Source organism: Asparagus officinalis, chromosome 1 (genome assembly GCF_001876935.1).
Source record: "Asparagus officinalis chromosome 1, Aspof.V1, whole genome shotgun sequence".
NCBI lineage: Eukaryota > Viridiplantae > Streptophyta > Magnoliopsida > Asparagales > Asparagaceae > Asparagus > Asparagus officinalis.
In genome coordinates, this window is record NC_033794.1 from 78852284 (window position 1) to 78873724 (window position 21441).

The window sequence follows — 21441 nt, forward strand, 5'->3', positions numbered from 1 at the left end:
AAATTTGTTTGACTCTTTTTTCCTCAGGAGGGTATATGTGTGGAAAAAAAAAATTCACTTTCTATGAGGGTAAAGAGTCAAAAAATTCCAGTCAGGGGTCTATCTACAATAGTAAAACTAGAGGGGTAGTAATTATACAACAACAATAATAAACAGGAGTCTAGTTGCAAATAACCCTATAATTTATGGCAAGTCTGTTTCTTATCCATGATTTCATTTATTTCGCAACACAAACATATTTTCAGGATTTGTGTAAAGATTAAAGATATAATCTTTGACCGTCTGGGCTACAAGTTTATGTAGATAAGATTTACCTTGCACATATTTGGAGGGCAAAGGTTGCATCCATGAGAAGAGATATTGAAATCATGGTAAGGAGAAATCCTAAGCTTTCCTTCCTCATCAACAAAGCCAGGATTTGTGATAATCTTAGAGAAATAGCCCATAAGTTCATGATGTTTGAGGATTGTCTCTATGAAGAAGAGGTTGGCATCACTTAATATCTTCAACTCACATCTGACATGAACAAAAATGTATCATGAACTAACTAAAAGAACATATAAACATTGAAGGTTAATCGCGGATAGACCAATGTAATTCTATAGTTGCAGATGGACCCTTAAGTGGATCTTTTTTTTTTTTTTTGGTTTGAATCTTTTGCCCTCACGAAAAGAGAAAATTGTTTTCTGATGAACAGAACTCCGGAGGGTATGAGAGTCAAAAAAAATTTCACATTGCGTCTTTTAGCAACAATACAAGCAATAATACAAGTACAAGGGGTCTATCCAAAATTGGGGCAATAGTACAAGCTGTCAATCCTCAATTAACCCTTAAAGTTAAATATACCAAGCATGTAATCAATAGACGTGAACTTACCCAAGAGCATAAGCTGATTTGATTGTGCTGATATTGTTTGCATAAATTGGAGCACTTTTCAGGCTATTTGATATATCCTCAATTGATTTTCCTTGTGAATGCAGCTCTTTCATCATCAAATCCTGTAAAAAGAAAAATGAAAGGAAAAGAAAAAACTATAATATGTTTCTGATAGGCAAAAGATATTAACATGTTAAGTTCTGATATCTTATGCATACATACTATGGCAGTGTTCCATGGCATAGTTTTCAGAAGTTCATCGAAGGTTTTGGTGGCTCCAAGATCATCAATAACCCAATTATCGCTGTCACAATCAATAATAGTCTTGTCAAAGTCGAAAATTATGACAACACCAGCCATTGTGTTTGCAAGAGAAAAGAAGCTCTTGATGCAATGTAGTGCAATTCAATGCTTTGTGTGAGTGTGTGAGGATACATTGAGGCCGTTTATATAGGAAACAAGATGCCAAAAGGCTATTATTATTTAGTGCAACGCCCAATCTTTCTTGAGGCTCTCAAATGGACATCCTATTCTTTCCAAAATTTAAGGGGAGCATATAATGGAATATTCTTTATAGAAGTTGTCAATTTTTTGCAGTTATTTGCCAATTAACTGTGACTGAGCTTCGCCTTTATGCTCAATTGTCCTTTGAAGGTCTCTTAATGTTTTAAATGCAACTGTGACAAGAGAGGCAATTTCTCTCTCTTAGGATTTCTAATGGAATTCAGCATCAGCATGGAATTATACATGATATACATCATTTTCAAGCAACACAAGGACATGCCAATCTTCTAAAATTGCTATCCAAACTAAGAAATTGCACCATGGTATTTGATTCTTAATCCTGGAATTAGATTCTATTCTCTTTCATCTTGATGATTATGACAATATTACTAATGGCATTATTATCATCAGGATGGGAACATTATTTTTGAGAGAATTGCATGGTGCATTACTATATGTACCAATTTTATACACCACCTTGTTTCCAAGTTAAGTAAATTAATGTTAAAAATGAAAGACCAATGACTGCACTCATCCTACAACTGATATTATTTGACAAGAATAAACTCACCTCTTTTTTTCGGTTCAACCCATTAAATTCCTCTTTTGCTGCCTCAGAACTGTGAATAATGATATAGTCGTCACTTTTGTGTTCAAATATAAATTTTATGCATGATTGCTCTTTATTAAACCATGAACAATGCATGTACACAATCTATGTCGACTTCAATAGTGTTTTATTTATTTTATTTTATTGAAATTACTTTATGAATCATCATGGTGCATAAAGTGGTACCAGATAATGTTTATTTCTCAATTGTAGGCTCCACCATGGGATATATTCTTGGCAAAGCTGACTAAAAAACTCAATATCAAAAGACTGCAGATTCAAATATTTACGCAGTGAAATCATGCAGCTTCTGACAACCCATGTGGCCAAATAACGACTTACTTTGGTATGTCATTAGATTGAGGAAGATTCTAATTAATGATTAAATTATTAGATCTTGTATGTGTAATCCCACTCTTAAAACAAAAATCCCCCTTTCACTACTTTTTGGTCCATTTCGCTGAAGATTTTATAAGATGGAGGTCTTTTAAAAACAGTAAGAGAAACTCTTGAGCATGCAAAATCAAGCAAATTTTTTCGGAAAATATATTTGCATTGTTTGTAGAATAAAAACAATCGCTACCGTGATGCAATTAAGTCTTAAAATGTATATATCGTTATGAATCTTGCCATTTAGTACAACCATGATACAATTTACATTAGACGAAATGTGTCTTGCTAATGTTTCTTACATTTTAATTTAGTACCTAACCTACACTAATGAACTAATAGGACCTATACAGTACTAAAGGATGCACTAACCTTTAGGTCTCTCTCCAGCCTTTCATCGTTTAGTTGTGCAAACCTTTAAGTCTCTTTATGCTTAAAAAGCATAAAATTTTTCCACTAAGATAGATTGTAATGATAAAACTCTGCAGGTTGGGCATTAAATTTCCTACTAAAGTTTCCAGTATATGAATCATTGTCGCCTTTATTAATCAAGAGACCCAATGAACATCTAGTCTTCCCTAACTTTGGGTCTAGCATGAAGAATTGTCCACTACAACAAAATAGTGGATTTTTATTGTTTGTTGTGCGTTCATCAGTACGCAATAATCTTCCATTTTACCCATAAAAGTTTGTATGATTTGTCAATAGATTGCTTTTAATGAAAAGATATGAAAAGTGTATGAGTGGTCATGATGGATTGCCTTCCGACATAGAGCATTAAAAATCCCATTGAGTCTTAACATTGTGAATGATAGATATACATATTATTGGTAGCAAAATAAACGAGTGTTAGTTGAGATATGCTTTGGTTTCATCAAGTGAAGACGTAAAGAATCCACTGATTCCAAATCTCCTTAGAGGCTGCAAGTGGACTGAGAATGTGAGGTTTCAAGAATGAGAACTACTCTGAATTAATTTTATATCATCCTGTGTGTAGGAAAATGAGTATGCTTCGTACCAAACATCTTGACAGGGCAATATACCGATGTAAAAATTTGTACCATCATTCATATAATTCTCATTCTGAGACAAATATAATCCTTTTCTCAGTATATTCCGATATTGTAAAGTTCAAATTTTGTTTCAGTTTGCTCTGACAACAAGTTCATAAATAAAAAACACTACAAATTCCTCTTTTCCCTCTATATTTCTGTAATTTTTCCCCCTGTATCTATCTTCGTGAGTCCCAGAACTCACTGGATCATCTTCTTTTCGTTCTCATCATCATCATCACTATACTCACTGTCATAATCTTCATCTACTTCTTCAATTTCCTGTTCAATGCTCGTACTTTCATTGGCCTTAATATCTCGGTTCTTTTTAAATACCTCTACCTTTATATCAGTCTTTACATCACAACCAATCCATGAATCACATAAACAGTATGCAGTAAGATTGTATGTTCCTTCGCCCGGAGCCAAAAGTTTACCAATAACCTGCCTTGATCCGTTCTTTACTTTTTCAGCAACAAACTTCACAGCTTCACTAATTTCTTGATCAGTCGCTCCCAATAACTCCTTCATCCTTGCAATCAACTTTTTTGCACTCCTAACTGCAGAATCCTCATCCATGAAGTTCACTTTCTGAGAAATCCAGACTTCATTCGTTGCTGAGTCAGCAAGGATAAGGTAGTAATTTTCCTCCTTGTAGAATGGATAGTAAGGAGAATGGGGAAGAGAGGATTTTAGGTTGTTTCCACGCTTGAGATTAATCCAAGCGTACATCGTGGTAAAGTCGCCTTCTTGAATTTCTTCCTCTCCTTCAGTTTTCAGTGAGACTTCAAGTGTTATGGATGGCAATGACTCGAGCACGATCTCTATGTCATGTACTTGAGTTAGTGAAAAGCCAGCAGCCTGAGATAGGAGTTGGGATCGTTCTTGCATGCTCATGTCTCGGAGTTCTTGAAAGGTTTGCACTTTCTGAGAGTACAAAATAGGAAGTTAAAATATGAGACAATAAATTAAATATTGATATTAACCTCTTTTGTATCATTGCTTTGAGCCTACCAGTCTACAACCTCTCTAGTCTAATTTTTACAGATAGACCCAACTGAATATTTTTACTATTAACCCTCAAAGAAAAGAAAATTATTTTTGAAAAATAAACGGGTAAAGGAGTAAAAAAAATCTCACTCAGGGGTCTATCTGCTACAATAAAACTAGAGGGATTGTAGTTTCCAAGGGATGATACAAGAGGGGGTACATCCACAATTAACCTAAATTAATTACGCAAAGAACTGCACTAGAAAGAAGCCGTATTGTTTATACATAGGATAAACAGCATGAGGGCAAAAAAAATCGTGATGTTGATCCTCAAGGAAACTTTCACCAGTTGTTCACTGTTTGTATAAATGAATTTGGTAAAGCACATGAAGAGATGTAAATAAAGACTACATTCAGTTTTATGCAAACATATAAAGAATGCGTAGCATGTGATCTTTCACTTGTGGGCAAAAAAAAAGAGGGAAACTACTAATTTTGATGATGATGAACACTGTAGTTATAAGTACAACAATCCAAGCCATTGAACAATTCTATAAAAAAGACATAAATGTCTACATGTTTCTTCAATTGAATGACAATTTAGCCCTCAATAATGATATTGAATTCTTTCACAAGGGATATATGGGCAATACAGGGGCTTACCATAAATCCTAGAGAACATAAATCATATGCAAAAGGATCAAGACTTTATTTAAATTTAATACAACATAAAGCAACCCATCAAATTTTCCTATACGAAGGTATAATGTTGTTGAAGATGGAAGATCACAAGGTTTTATACTGATCTTTAAGGGACAAGTACTATGTGAACAGTGTTTCCGGTCTTAAAACCGATGACAAAGAAGAAGTGTTACAATCCCAAGAAATAAGAACCAAGAAAAATTTATAGAGATGGGTTCTTTTCTGTGTGCCGATGGGAGGTCGTTCCTATCTTTTGTTGACGGCCCGACTTAAAGACGATGGGTCTTCAGTTGATTTCTTCAGAAAATGACCTATCGCTTAACTCAAAGAGATTTTTAATGCCTGGTCGATAAGATGAAGCTAACTGATTAGCTTTGATTAGAGAAGATTATATATGAACATCAAATTGAATAAAAGGATGACGAAGCTCATTGTCCAATGTCTTCTTTCTTTGTGCCAAAAGCTTTGCCAATAACTGACCCTCTCTCAATTGCTTAGCCGATTTTGTAGCCTCTTCTCTCCCCTCCTTTTTTTTGTTTTTAAGCAATTCCCTCTCATTTGTAGGAAAAGGAAAAGAGTTGATCATTAAACGTGGGTTAATGGCTATTAAATCGGGTTAGTGGGCTTAACCCCCATTTCCTTAAAAATAGCTCATAAAACACCTGTGAGCGAAATTCGCTGAACTTTGCCAGAATATGGGTAGTAACGGCGATGGGCAAAGTTCGCTCAGCGAACTTTGCTAGAATATGGGTGGAACGGCCATCGGCGACGTTCGCCGGAACATGATTGAGCACCCATTCCTGTGTTTGATGATGATCCACCCTGCTATCTCAATGCATGAGATATCCTTGTGGATACAAAGGCTAGGGGAACTTTGCCAGAACGTGGGTTGCCCATGTTCTTTGAGAAAGGGTTGATGTGGGTGATGTGGCCCACGTAAGCTAAGCAAACATCATTTCTTAACATTGGGTTTTGGCAAAGTTCACTTGGGCCGAGTTCTCTTAGGGCCAGATATAGGCTTGGTTCACATTGATTTAGGCTTGAGCTCAGAGTGAAGTTTACATAAGACTTGAGTGAACTTCACTGTGACCTGGTCAAGCTTAGTTATGGACTTGTATTTAAAATATTTTGATCCGATTCTCAGTGTTTAGCCCTTGGGCGTCTATTTTTTGAGCTCGTGTTGAGCTCGAATATCAAATTAAGTATATCATGAATTGAAGGTACTTTTGAATAGTGCCTTCATATTCTATTTTTAACCTTCTGATGCCTTGATCCACACTTAATCCCCTGGTGCCTCTCATTAATGCACCACCGAGAGGCTTAGGAAGGAGTTAATCCACACTACTAGTGAACCTGCGGCGGAGAATAAAGTCCTCCGTCAATTGGCGGAGATGTTGCTGGCTAAGAAGGTGAATCTAGAGTAGGTCATCGAGAACCAATTGAAGGCATGACACGAGGTGTATGACAAGAGAAACTAGCGGCGAGTGCATGACCTTGGAAAGGACCATTTGGAGGCTTCGATGGCCCCTCAAGAAGGATCATTGGAGCTCCACAAGCGAAGACTCGAAGAGTGACTAATCGGCTTTCCGCATTGGATGTCGCCTACTTTTCTCCCCTTTTTTGTTTTGCTTTTGTTCTTTGTTCCCCTTATCGTTACAAAAGTAATTTGTAAGAAATCTTCTCATCAATGGAAAATGTTATCAGCTTTAACATTGTTTCTCCTTTCACTTTGTATTTCTAGATATTTCTGCCGCCTCATACTCTTGAACGAAGTTATGAATGCCGTTCAATCCATGCTTGAAGCGAAGTTTGCTCACCTTTAGACTAGGACAAAGTTCAGGATTAATGTTTGGGCAAGGTCATCAAGTGAGGTTCACCTAGTGAAATTCATCATGAATTTTGGTGAAGTTCGCTCACTTTTAGAACTTGATTGAGAATAGCTGAGCGGTTAGTGAGGTTCACTGAGATTGTTTCAAATTTCAAAATTTATGTCTTGATTTGTGGCGAGGATTGCTCCTAGGCAAGATTTGGGACGAGATTCGCTCCTAAGCGAGATTGGGGGCTAAATTTTGGGTAAGATTCGCTGAAAGTCTATAAATAGACTAACTCCATGTCTCCCCTTCATCAACTGTTTCAAACCTAAACCCTTCTCAAATTTTCAAAACCCATCTTCATCAATGGCGCTTCGGCGGCAACTCTCCAAGAGCAAGCAAACCGCTATCTTTACAAGTCGACTGAATCCTGTTATCGCGCAGTCACAACTCAAAATGGCTTTAGGTTAGTTTCGCTACCGGTTAACTAAGCTTCGCTATCAATAGCGAAGCTCTCGGTTGTCGTTAATGGCATCCTCGATCGTGAATAACACTTCAATGTCGCCTGAGCTAGTTTCGCTATCGATGACAAAGCTGCTTTTGTCGCCATTAACGGCGTTTTTTAAGAAAACTTCGCTCTTCAGATGAAGTTTGTCGCTTAGCCTTTTGGGCTTCTAGGCAAACTTCGTCGTTAAGTTAAATTTCGTTAGTGCGACCTTCACTAGAACTATATCCCCCAAACTTCGCCAGAGACTGAATTTAGCACATAGTGAAATCTGTATTTGTGTTAGGGCGACTCTCGCTTAAGGCGAACTTCGCCACTGGTTGATTTTGACACTTGGTCAACTTTGGCTTCATATTGTGCGAACTTCACTATGAGCGGTCTAAATCAATCCCTTAGCCAAATATGAGTATAGTGGGTTTCGCTAATAGGCTAAATTCAACGCTTGGTTGAATATCAATTTTGGAATTGATTTAGCTAATTGATCAAGTTGAACACTTAAGACAATTTTGAAATTGACTTGATCAACTGATTCTATTAACCAACGTCATCATGTAGCATTGGGTCAACTCATTGACCTGGTAGCCGCTTTTCTTTTTGACTTGGTTGATTTTGGATGCTCGATCTAGCTTGTTTTCTTTTCCTTGTGCAGTTCCTCTAGCGGATACGCCTGTTAGTCGTTTGAACTATTTTGGCCATAATGGGATTCCAAACCTTGAATTGCCTGATATTTTTTAGGGCACTGCCCATTTGTTTCATAAAGGAAATAGCGGGTCCACATAGACAACATTAGGCACGGTAGTTCTTCTACTCTGAAAGAGATCATCACTGACGCCAAGTTCTCCATTCCTAAAGAAGACAAGTTCGGGAATCATCTTTCCTCTTTGGTGACGCAACGACTGGAGTCAATCGACTATTCAGCCTCAGGAAAGAGAGGTGGTACTACCCTGTTAGTGAAGAACACTTCTATTTGCTAGAAATAGAGTGTCAAATGTCCTTTCAAGACCTAAAACACGCATCACTTCCTGAGACAATGTACTTCCCAATCATCTATGATACGAATAGCGTGATAGTGGGACAATTGAAGCGAGATTGGTGCTTCTTCAAGGATGAACTATATTATTGTAATATTCTAGCCCTTCATCCCAGCTTCGTCCAAGGAAATGCTCCAAAAATGAGACGTCGATTATTGCTAATATTTTTAGCAACAAGTTTGCTGAGATTAAGGGCCAATACCGAAAGATAAGCATAGATTCCCCCAGTTAGGTAAAGTCTCTAGCATCAAAATAGTGGGAAAGGATGATAGAATTTATTGTTAGGTCTAATGTTTATGAGCCTACAATCTAATCTAGTTTTGATGATTAACAAATAATTCTTAACATCGTTTATCGAGTGTTTGTGTTTACTTGTTAGGTATTCTACACAAAGATCATCTATTGGAGGTTGGATGGAATTGCGCGTTCACGATGATATTCAAAGGAGGTTGTAAGAAAATCGGAATGAAGCTTTGCATTTCAAGTCAAGATCCAATATCGCTTCATCCGCAACCAAGACGAACTTAATCGAAGATCTATTGTGTGGGTATAGTATTTTAGATTTATACCTTGCGTGTTAATACTTAGAGCTCAAAAATCATACACACACATTGGTTTTTGATTTATCGCCGTTTTGGATTATAGACTTAACAACACGATTTTATATCTTTTCTCAAGTCTATAAATCTATTTTAAATTGTTTCAAAACTTGTTTAAAAAATTCGTCAAAATCAAGTTTTAACAAGTTCGTATGGTTTACCGATTTGCAAAATAATGTGTTGTGGATTAATGACTTAATATAACTGTTGTATATCTTTTATAAAGTCTATTAATCTATTCAAAAGAAGTTTCAAACTTATTTGAGATTATTTTGTCAAAATCAAATGTTTTAAATGAATTCGTATTTTGACCGATTTTGCAAAATGATGAGTTTTTACAAACGATAAATGAGATTTTAAAAATTACTTCACAAACATGTTTGTTTTCATGTTTATAATCATTCCTCAAAATTTTATTATTTTTAAAGTTTATTTGTTATTTTATTTTGAATTTACAAAATCAGATTTTCTACTATTTTTAGAGATATAAATTAGCAATTACCATATTCACCCCCTCTAGGGTACTTTCATTTATCATTCAAACTTTCGAAGACGAGCATTAGGGATCAATTCCCCAATAAGAGCTACTCAATATAGTGTCGATATCTACCCAGTTGCGCTGTATAGTATTCTTGAGCTGTACAACACGGACACCAGACTTTCTTCACTCCGACAGGAGAGCTCGGAGTCGCTTAGCATGAGATGCATGATGTGTCTCGGTTGCTGATGGGGGAACGACCATATGAAGAGTTTTTCCCAGCAATGATGAATTGACTACATGAAACGTTCATGTCTATGAGACGTTTAGGGAACTGTGTGTCACTACTACATCTGCCACCAGACGATCCCATATGTTGCCCACAACCCTCATAACGATCGCAAACCCTAGACTGACTATCTTTTCAGAACTTGGAGAAGAAGAAAAACATTGAATCCCTTCAAGTGAGCTCTGGCGACAAAGTGGAGCGACGGGTCTTTAAGCATGGTCTGGTAGTTCACATCATCGAGTCAAATGAATGTGCTTTAAGGTAGGAGACACATTCGAGGACTTCCACTACAGGGCTACAAAGCCTATTTTTGAACAAGCTCTGCGTTTTGGCTTTCTTTCTATTTGGTTGATGGGGTATGTAGTGCTGTTTCAGCCAAAGGATGCCGTCTACATCAGAGTTCTATATTTGACAGTGCTACTAGCCTATGGGTTTAGCCTAACTTTGCTCCCAGCCATGGTCAGCTATCTTCACCATGGGTTAAGAGAGTTGATAGGAAAGCATTTAAATCAAAAGGACTGGTCAAAGGACGAAGTGGCCAACCCAAGGGTAGAATTGCTGTATACCTATCTGATGGTATGATATAGATTAAACTACTCGTCTCATGACAACCGCCACTAGGCATTAAGAGTCTTTCTATTACAACGGTATGAGACTTCAAAGTGGAGAGTTAAGTATGTTGTGGGCTAACGTCGGATCGCTTGTAATAAGGAACAATACCGACTCTATTTGCTTGAAATGGTTGTTTCAAGTGGTTGGTTGACATTAGACTTGGACATCTCGTCTTCCAGAGCGAGTATGTGTTATACCAAGCCTTATCTTCCCTGTTGTTTTGCTTGCCAGTTTAAGCACGATCAACTCTACGTTGGCAACCCAAACACTAGACTGCCACGTTCAGGGAGTTTAGTGGATGGTGACCATGCTTGGTAGGATGTACTGGTGCGAGGTTTACTTTGTCATACAAAATCCCTAATAGTTATATGACTTTAGGGTTTGGCAACTAGTATAGCTCTGTAAACATCACCAACAAACACTTCAAGATAAACAAGACTGGCATTACGTGGATCATCAGGCGGTTTAAGAAGCTTGCCACGAAAGGGTCAAAGAGGACCACTGGGGCTCAATGAATTTCTCGATGTGATGTGAGGAGAATATGTAGTTAATAAGGATGAGTCGTATGTGCCTATTAAGCAATTGCCTCAGCCTAGACCGGCTGGCAAGTATAAGGGACTTGTACCTTAAATGTGAAGAAGTACCTTAAATGTGAAGAAGTAGACAGAGATATCCATTGGAACAAAGACTGTGGCCAACATGTTTCCAGAGACAATCCAAAAGACCGTAGTTGGAGTTGCTTTGTGAGGGAGGAGATGAGTGAGGAATCTCCTGAGGTTCCAAATCATATGCTATTGGCCCAATATTTGGCTGCTTTAGGTAAATTTCTTCGTTTACTATCATTTCTTTTCGATGAAACATCATTCTAATGTCGTGTCTCCTTTTTTTTAAGGCGACACATCTGTACCGTTAGCTTGGATGGCATCCGAAGAGGGGGAGATGGTCGACTATGATACTGATGCTTACATTGACGACCCCGATGATCGCCATCATGAAGATGATGCGGGCACTTCTACCCGTGTTTCAAGTATGGCCTTGTGTATTGAAAAGGATGTAGTCATTCTATTTTGATGACCAATACCCCATCCATTTTCTCTCTCTACAGTTGCTGAGTCTGAGCCGGGAGTCAATGTGATTACGACTTTTAAGTTTATGCCCACCATCAAGCCTTCGTTTCCCGTTGAAGGCCTAACATCATCGGAGGCAGTTGGGGATAAAATTTCCAAATTCCGCAAGGAGGTTGAGGCGAGGATCGAGATGTCAGGTGAAGCTGAAGCTGAGGCTAGAGTTAACATCGTAGGGAATAAGCCTACGATTGCTAATACAACATCAACGATGATCGTATAGCCTTTCGAGCCTTTTCTTGTATCAACTCAGACTTCTTTCGATCCAGTTGAGCCTACAGTCTCGTCCATTTTGGCTACACTTGCTTCTTTCTTTCTAATGGCTGGCGTTAACCTCCAATGATTTTTGTTGCTCTGATTAATACAATTGATGCTTTAGCCATTTCAACTAAAGCCAGTTCATCAGGACATGAATTGGTCAAAGTTCCTTTATCCCCATATTTGTAAAAGTCTATTGAGCAGGAAATTAAGATATTGATCGAGAGTCTTACAAAGTTATTCGGTTAGAGCGTTGTGAAGGCTTTCACAGATGGTAAGGGTCTACCCGCTTGACACAAACGCTTACTACCAAGTCAGCTTGACACTCCTGTGCTGGCGGCTGAAGCGGAGCATGCCGAGCTTTATTATCAAAACATTGGTTAGGCACAACTGCACTTTCTGCAGCTACAATGCATTCGATAAGCCGATGTTACTGCCATCGCAAACTTGGAGTTTAGGTACTTTTAGAGAAGTGTTGTACGCTAAAGGAGGCCGCACAATAACAGATCCAAGGGCTCACTCAAAGTATGGGAGAATTAATTCGTCGCCTTAAGGTCTTGGGTGACGAATACGCAATTGTTATTGGTGTTGTCTCTAACTAATAGCCATCATCGATGAAGCTACGGCCTAGCATAGACTGAGGCATAGGCTAAGATGGAGGAGGCTTAGAAGCAAAAGTAGGAGCTTGAGATCAAGTCTAGGGAGTTAACTGATGAGCGGGTTCGAAGGGCGTAATAGCTGAGGATGGAACACACTCGACTAGATATAGTAAAGGCTCAAGCGATTCCAGTGGATCACGAGGCTTTGAGGCAACAAGCTTTGGAGAAGGCGAAGGAAGCGTGCGATGCTGGAATAGCTAAAGTGATAGCGAAAATCAATTCTCTACATTGTCACTTAGACCTTTTTTGTTGCAATTTTGAATTTTTGAACTAACTTTTTGCAAGAACTTAGCTCCTTTTTTGTGCTAGTTCAATAGAGTTTGACTTCTGGCAAAAGAATTGATTTGAACTGTGTTAGAGGTTTAAGATTGAATGACAGAGGTATAATATTAACATGTCAAATGAGGTCCAAAATCATTGACAACTATTGGGGGAAATGGCTGAGTTGTAAAATTCAACTCATCATGAGATCTGTTTCGAGATAACATCTCACTATAACTGAGAAATGAGTCGATAGAGATGTCGTGTTAACCGATCTATAGAGTAGTTTGATAGAGGTGTAGTGTTAACTGGTCGAGTCTAATAAAAAGTTGATAGAGGTGTAATGTTAACGTGTCAATAAAATGACCGACAGAGGTGTGATGTTAATTGGTCAGGTCACATAACGTAATAAAAAGTTGATAAAGGTGTAATGTTAACATGTCAATAAAGTGACTGACAAAGGTGTGATGTTAACCGGTTAGGTCACATACAAAGTACCATTTAGAAGTGTAAATGTTAACTTAATGGTAGGAGAGATCAACAAAAGTCTAATGTTAACAGGTCAATTAAAAAGGGTACTAAGATGTAATGTTAACCGATCAAGTCCAAGGAGAGATTGGAAGAGGTGTAATATTAACCAGTCGATTGTGAAAGGAAAAGTCGATAGAGGTGTAATATAAACCGGTCGACTTGATGAAAGGGACCGATGGATGTGTAATGTTAACCGATCGGGTCACAAGGGTGCAAAATGTTCAAATATGTAATGTTAACATGACAGTAGTAAAAGACACATAAAGTCAAACAGAGGTGTGGTGTAACTTGATGACTTGTTAGGGAATTTTGTTAAGATGAAACTAAGAATTTAACGACTTTGGTTTGAGAAATTATTCTCATGTTTAGAAGTGAAAGCTTTAACATGACCGGTGACTCCGTAGCCGTAGGGAGCTGAGAGAAGCACAATTTAAGGGTAATATTTCTTGAGAAGTTTACCACTAATTGATGCTATTAACTTGTCACTATTCAAGTCAATCAAGCGGTAAGTAGATAGTCTCTACCACAAACGAGCCTTCCCATTTGGGCTGGAACTTGCATTTATCTTGTGTGTCATGACCATAAGTTGGTGAACAACCAAGACCAAATCTCCTTCTCTGAAAGATCGTTCTTTGACCTTTCTGTTGAAGGTTCTTGATATTCATGATTTGTAGATCACGATTCACTATTGAGCTTTACATCTCAACTCATTCAGCGCCTCTAGTTCTTAGAGATACTTCTTATGATGCTCTTTGGTGTCATCTTCTCCGTGAGGGCACTACGCAATGACAAAAATTGAATCTCTAAGTGTATTATGAATTCGCATTCTTATACCAACAAGAAGGGTGTGGCGCCCGTGAAAGTGCAGATCATTGTTCGATAGGTTAAAAACCACTCTCCGAGTTTCTCATCCTAATCTTATCTATTAGAAAAGACAAACTTCTTGAGAAGTTTGCTGATGGTCTTCTTGAATGCTTCGGCTAGACCATTAACAACTAGGTTGTATGGTTAAGAAGGCACGTCCTAGATTCTAAACTTATTACAAAATTTAAAGAACAGTAGACTGATAAGAATTGTTATCGAGGACGATCCTCCGAGGGGTGTCAAATCAATAGATGACGCGATGTTTCCTAAACTTGATCGCGTTCGATGTTTTGACTTCTTTGAGCGAGATGGCTTTGGTCCACTTGGAGAATTAGTTGGTGACCTTTGGTGAATGTTTTGACTTCTTTAAGCGGGATGAATTGGCGTTCTTTGGTGGACGGCGGGCTAAGTGGCCCAATAATGTCCATTACCCACATCTTGAACAACCATAAAGTGACGGTCGGATGTAACTCTTTTGGGGTTGCTGTAGGAAGTCTACATAGAATTGACATGTATGACACCGATTAGCATAAGCCATTGTGCCTGTGATCATCGTTAGCTAATAATAGTCTAGATGACGGATTCGATATTAGAGTTTGGATCCAAGTTGATGAGCTCCATATGTGCCATCGAAGGCTTCTTTGAGTGTTTCTTGAGCTTCGCCTGATAATAGGCATCTAAGCAGTATGTCGTCCAATGATCAGTGGTATAGTGTCTATGTGACAAAGTCGTAAAAGAAGCAGAGCGCTCTCTTTTGGAGGAAATCATTTATTTCGGATTTGCCATGTAAGGCATAGTCAATGATTAGGGCAGTTTCGAAACTCCCAGGCGAAGTATGATTCTTATTGGCTTTCAGGATCTATTTTAGGTCACATAACTAGTAGCTGGCTACCGTAATGTGCTTGGTAAACCTAGATGATAATGCTAAAATAGCTAAAGTAATACCAAAGCATCAACGTAAGTATTCTTAAGGCGAGCTACATAACTAATGCAGAAGCCTTCGAAAGAATAGGTGAGCTTCAGTGCTTCTTCATGGTAGGCAAGAGATCATTGTGTCGAAACTCGTATTCCCTCTCAATCTAGTTGATAATTAGTTTAGAATCGTCATAACCTTCAAGATACTTTACACCCATATTCTGGGCAAGTTGTAGGCCAATTATGAGGGCATTGAACCCAGCCACATTATTCGAACATTGCTTGGTCAATGAATAAGTTTTGGGAAGAACAATGAGCATGGGAACGATGGTCACTACCCTCCTCACATGCGATGATAGTTCCTCTATGACTCTGTTACAATTTTTCGTCGAAATAGAGTTGCCACACTTGGTGGTCTGAGGTGACATTTGATTCGAATACCTCCTCTGGAATATCCTTGTTGAGCTTAGAAGACTTAGGTACAGGATGATCTGTAATGAAGTCAGCAATTGCTTGTCCTTTAACTGCTTTTTAGGGTACGAATTCATATTATCAAAGGTTTTCTGACAAGGGTTGTCTAAGATGAACGAAACGCCCATCTTCATCAACTTTTAAAATGGTTAGCATTCTCCGGATAGATTAGCTATGAATATGCAAATATTGGGTAGACGCCCTTGCAAACTTCTAAGTTCTTTGTAATTTCTGAGATGTAGCATCTCCTAGATTACTTTGACTTTTTCTAGGACAACGTTATTCCTTTGGACGTGACGATAAATCTAAAAAATTTACCTAATGATACACCCATAAAGGATTTAGTCAGGTTCATCCTGAATTTATGTTTACGCATAATTTCGGACATTGTTATCAGATCATGAAGGTGATCCTCTTTATGGAGGTTTTTGATTGCAAGGTCATCAACATAGCACTCGACCGTTTTGCGCAAGTGCTCATAAAAAATTGTGATCATCGCATGTTGTTAGGTAGCTCCAGTATTCTTTAGGTCAAAGGGTATCACTATATAACAATATACCCTCAACGACATTCAGAATGATGTATGTTTCTCATCTTCCGGATGCATTTTGATTTGATTTCTTCAAGAAAATGACTTACTGCTAATCTCAAAGAGACGACTGGTCGTTAAGATGAAGCTAACTGATTAACTTGATTAGAAAGGATGATCTATGAAGGAAGAAGAGGATGAAGAAGCTAGCTGTGCAATGTCTTCTTTCTTTTTGTCAAAAGCTTTGCTAATAGCCGATTCTCTCTCAATTGCTTAGTCGATTCTGAAGCCTCTTCTCTCTCATCCTTTTTTGAGCAAGTCCCTCTTCAGGTAAAGGGAGTTAATGATCATTAAATATGGATTAATGACTTTTAAATCGGGGTTATAGGGGTTAACCCATATTTCCTTGATAATAGCTCATAAAACGGCTGTGGGCGAAGTTTGCTGAAGAAACTTTAGTGAACATCACATAATGTGGGTTGTAACGGCCATGGGTGAACTTCGTCAGAACTTGGGCAGCAGATCTTCTTTGAGAGGGGGATTCACGTGAATGATATGGTCCACATGGGCTAAGAAAATGTCACTTCTTAACATTAGGTTTTGAGTGAAGTTCAGGCGAACTTTGCCTAGGGCCTTATATGGGCTTGGTTCACGTTGATTTGGGCTTGAGCTCAGAGCGAATTTCGCATGAGACTTGAGCAAACTTCGCAGTGGTTAGGCGAACTTTGCCAGAACATAGGCGAACTTTGCCAGAACATGGGTAGCCCATTTTCTTTGAGAGGGGATTCATATGGGTGACGTAGCCACTTGGGCTAATTGAACGTCACTTCTTCACGTTGAGTTTTGGGGGAAGTACACTTGGGCAGCGAAGAGAACTTCGTCGAGGGCCTCATATGGGCTTGATTCACATTGATTTGGGCTTGAGCTCAGAGCGAAGTTCGCATGAGACTTTTGAGCAGACTTCACTGTAGCTTCGATGGTCTTTATTATAGGCTTGGATTTAAGCTATTTTGATCTGATTCAGTATTTATCCCTTGGGTGTCCACTTCTTGAGCTCGAATCCGCTTCTTGAGCTCGTGTTGAGCTCGAATATAAGATTTGTGCTATTTGCACGGAGTATTAGTCCGGACCTCTCATGAATTGAGAAATCCACTTATACGTCGAAGGAGATAATATACTTTGACCATCTACAAATAGGTAAACAAAATGGACCAACTATGTTTTAATGTCTTAATCAAGACTCAGTCAATGCCATGTCTTTCAGTTGCATGCACTGGAATTAACAAGCATCAAGTATTACAACATTCACTCTTCAAGAACTAAGTTGTATCTGCAACTCATTCACATTAAGTTACGAGTTTATCCATGATTGACTCTCAGCATCATGGATAAAGATATTCATATTTTGAAGATAAAAATATTGATTATTAGCCAATATGTCCTCCAAAATTTCTTTTCAGTTACACCATAGAGATTTATACGATCTTATACAATAAAATGTTCACAGTTTAATATGAAAATTAAAAAAATTAATAAAAAAAATTTAGATAAGTGGTGGGGATTGGAGTGTATGAAACATGTGGGAGCTCCTAAAAATTTATTGGTTTGTCTCAGGTGGCGCATGGTTGTCATACATTTACAAGGAGCCATGTTGATAAAAAAAATGCTTAGTTTATAATTTTCTTTTATAAAATTTGAAGGCGGATACATGGAACTCAGCCATAAAAATTACCTTGGGGAAAATTTTCTTCGTAGTTGTCTTGGTGAAATGTGGGAGCTGTAGAAATGCTGCAATTCCGTCCAGGTTTCCTTCAACTACTTCTCTTGCACGTAAAGGCACAGCCTGTGTCGTGCTAGATGTTATAAATGTAGGATATGCATCGGTAAACAAAGTAACTAAATATTTTGAATAACAGAAGAGTCAGAAATTTGAAATATTATCCGGGATTACAATGATAGAAATGATTGTTTTTATTTGTTTTATTTCTCCGTTGGAACAACGAAATGCTTACTTGAATAAGAAGTATGATTAAACTGTAAAAATAATAATTCATTGTAGTCTGTGGACTGTCAAATAAAAGAAAGTCCAGAAGAAGGAACATTCATCAGCAGCAGAATCAGCCAGTAAAATTCAAAGAACATCGAGTCAGTAGTGATGTATGCACAAGAAAATGGTAACATTCTCCATCGACAAATTGGACTAATGCCCTCATATCCCTCCACAAAAACTAGGTAAAGGTCACATTTTAACATTTTGATACAAAATGAGCCACCACGACATTTCCGTATTTATAAGACTTCCATCGTGAGGACAGATTTCAGCACAGGATAGAGCAATATTACATGCTTAAAAATATTGATTGTACAAATGCTACAGTTAGCACATAACCAAAAAAAAGGATAAAAGAAAAACAGTATTTGGAGCTTTTGTACATTGGAAAAGACAATATTTGGAGTTCTAGGAACAAATCCCATGGATAACCCATTCAGAAAATTGCAACCAGTTTTCTGAATTCTCAGTTTTCATACGGGAGTACTAGCATTAGAAATTTATAATATCCATACAAACTCAAGGAAACCAAATCTTCTCAAAATTATCGATAATCGAAATAGAAATTCACCAAAAGGGAAATTTTTGTAAAAGATATTTTTATAATCTTGGAAAATGCACCTCAGAGTTGTTGATTCATCATGCATCTAAATGCTGTTATAATCCCATGAAAACAAGACAGAGGACTAGGTAGGGAATGAAAAGAGAAACAAAAGATAAACTTAAGGAGGAAGTGAAACGAGAGGGGCCAAAGAATATGAAAGAACATCATTGCAAGAAAAGCTCACAGGAGAAGATGATGTTTGTCTGAAATCTGAGGTTGTTTCTAGGAATTCTTCCACAGTTTCAAAAAGACCCAATAAGTTTTCTAAACTACTGCCAAACTGCTAGTGAAAGTCGGCAACAAAGCAGAAAACCATTTTCAGTCGAGGATTTATATTTAACCAGAAGCTAGAGGAATTGATACGACTATATACTATCTTTAGCTTACATTCATCATCCAGATCTCAAAATAATAATAACATTAGTAGAAAACTACAACATACCTGGACGATATTTTGAGAAAGCTCAATTGCCCCAATCGCAGGCCTAAGCAATCCACGTCCAATAGGGGGGCGTGGGATTACAGCTATCTGCAAATGGATCATAAAAATACTCGTTGCAATTCATTGAGGCATCACATGCTGTTAATTGTTATAAAACAGATATAAACAGGCATTAATAATAAGTTATTTCAGCAAGTATTTTGAAATTGTCTAGAAATGTGCCTGCATCGATTCAGCATGAAATTTTCCTTTACAAGATATCTAGAAGCATAAAGCAAGTATTTTGAAATTCAACAAAGTGATTCATTATTGCATTACTTATAGCAGGAAGAAAAGGTTGAATTCAGCACCTCTGAAGCAATCTGAAACAAACTGTTGAGAAAAATTACGACTTAAAATAATATATATAATGACAAGTTAATTTTATATTCATTTAACTCACCGCCACTAGATGTTCAAGAAGCAAAGGTGCAAGCTCAAGCATGCGCTTTAAGTCACTCCGTAGAGGTGAATATAAACAATGGGATTGACGAGTTAATTGAGTATGAAGCAACAATGCCATCTGTAAGTTCATGGTTTATGATGTAAGCATACCAGCAACATGTCAAATTGATGAAGTAAAATAATTATGATAAATAAATATCACACGTATGTCAACAGATGGATCTACCTTAACTAGGCCAGGGTCTTGTTTCCAAAACAATGATTGGTCTTTCTTCGACTCCATATTCAACTCTCTTCTCACCATGCCAAATAGATTTTGAATAGGTTCACTATCTCTTTTACGAACGGGAATTTTACGGAATTCTGCAGACTTTATGAAGATCTCCCACACTTTGCTGCATCATTAATAATAGTGAAAGCCACTCCACAAATTCCATAATACATTAAATAATCAGTCATAAAGCATTCAAGAAAAAAATTTAGAAAAAATGCTAAATAAAATAATCTTATGATGAGGTTGAGAGTTAAAAGGAAGACACATATCTCCAATAAACAGAATCAGTATGGAAGAAAGGTGCACATCTGTTGAATTCAGGCCACTGCTGTGCATTCATCAAAAGTTAAAATATTGTATTTGTACCAGGTCTTAAAGTATAAATTAGCTGACTAATACTACAACAACAACAACAACAAAAGCTTTATCCTAAATTCTTAGCTAAACAAATCCTATTCCTTCATTCTTTTCTTTTATGAGTGTTTGGGTCAAAAGTCGATGTTTTCATTGTTTTGAATCTATTACAACTTTAGTCGTTACAATAAACTCAAATAAACAAGAAAAGTAGACATTTTTATAAGATCGACTTATACAATAAAAATGTAAAATAGTACAACTTTTGTCAAACAGCGCAACGGACGTTTATCATCCGCTGTTTGCATGAGAACTTCGCCTATGCCGGGGACGTTAATATTTGTGAACCGTCGCGGATCAGATCCGGTTGACAGATTAAGTTGATCAAAGCTCTTACTTCACGAAGGAAGTAATCGCGGATCAGATCCGGTTGACAGATTAAGTTGATCAAAGCTCTTACTTCACGAAGGAAGTAATCGCAGCAGCGATAATCTCGACCAAGCGAGATCACGATTGATCAAAGCTCTTACTTCACGAAGGAAGTAATCGCAGCAGCGATAATCTCGACCAAGCGAGATCACGACTCTTCTCGAGATTTAAGACCAAGCTTAAATCCAGAGGAATAGGTGACGTATCTCAAGATCTCTCGAACTCCACTCTTTATGCACAGGAATTCGCCAATATCTGCTAACCCTCGCTGTAAATTCGTGGCTCCACTCTCCAATTCGGCAGAGCTTAGCCCTCTTGATCTCCAGCCCCGTGAAATGAGCCCCTAGTCTTATATTTATAGGTTTCGGTTGGGGATTTTCGGATAAGAACAATGGATTCAGCCTTATCTTCAGTTAATAACTGTGTAACCACGTTTGGGGATGATATCCAATCAGTTAGGACACTCATAAATAAACAAATCCCGAGAAAACCCGTCAAAACCGAAAAGAACGTGTTTTCGGATCGAAACTGGCTGAACCGTCGTTTGGTGGCTCGACCTTGGCCGGGCCACCAAATGGTGGCTCGGCCCGTTCTGGTCTGGCCGGGTCGCTTTGGTGTGACTCGGTCGCCAGGGGCTTTATCTGTTTTTTGGGTTTTGACTTGTTCCGTCGTTTTGCGTATTTTGTCGTTTCGTTGGCTTGTATCGCCATTTTGATGGCCGATGAGCATATGGGGCATTTGGAGCCGGCTGATGAGTACGCGGGCCACTTGGAGCCGGTTGAT

The 21441-nt window shown here is 38.0% G+C and overlaps 2 protein-coding genes across 4 annotated transcripts in view; both read right to left on the minus strand.

The window, feature by feature from the left end:
• LOC109842918 (inorganic pyrophosphatase 1-like) overlaps window positions 1-1292 on the minus strand; it is a 3532-nt gene extending 2240 nt beyond the window's left edge. Inside the window, exons 1-3 of the mRNA XM_020411838.1 lie at window positions 1099-1292; window positions 877-998; window positions 315-516 (exon numbers count right to left, since the gene is read on the minus strand). Of these exons, the coding sequence (XP_020267427.1) occupies window positions 315-516; window positions 877-998; window positions 1099-1236 (462 nt within the window). The 5' untranslated portion in view covers window positions 1237-1292. The remainder of the gene's footprint in view (window positions 1-314; window positions 517-876; window positions 999-1098) is intronic.
• LOC109826474 (dnaJ protein ERDJ2-like) overlaps window positions 3476-21441 on the minus strand; it is a 30082-nt gene continuing 12116 nt past the window's right edge. The window contains exons 7-11 of one of the 3 annotated variants that reach the window (XM_020393506.1): window positions 19828-19996; window positions 19600-19719; window positions 19158-19244; window positions 17794-17904; window positions 3476-4359 (exon numbers count right to left, since the gene is read on the minus strand). In XM_020393506.1, coding sequence (XP_020249095.1) covers window positions 3634-4359; window positions 17794-17904; window positions 19158-19244; window positions 19600-19719; window positions 19828-19996 — 1213 coding nt within the window. In that variant the 3' untranslated portion in view covers window positions 3476-3633. The remainder of the gene's footprint in view (window positions 4360-17793; window positions 17905-19157; window positions 19245-19599; window positions 19720-19827; window positions 19997-21441) is intronic. The other 2 variants (XM_020393516.1, XM_020393512.1) reach the window with 2 other exon arrangements.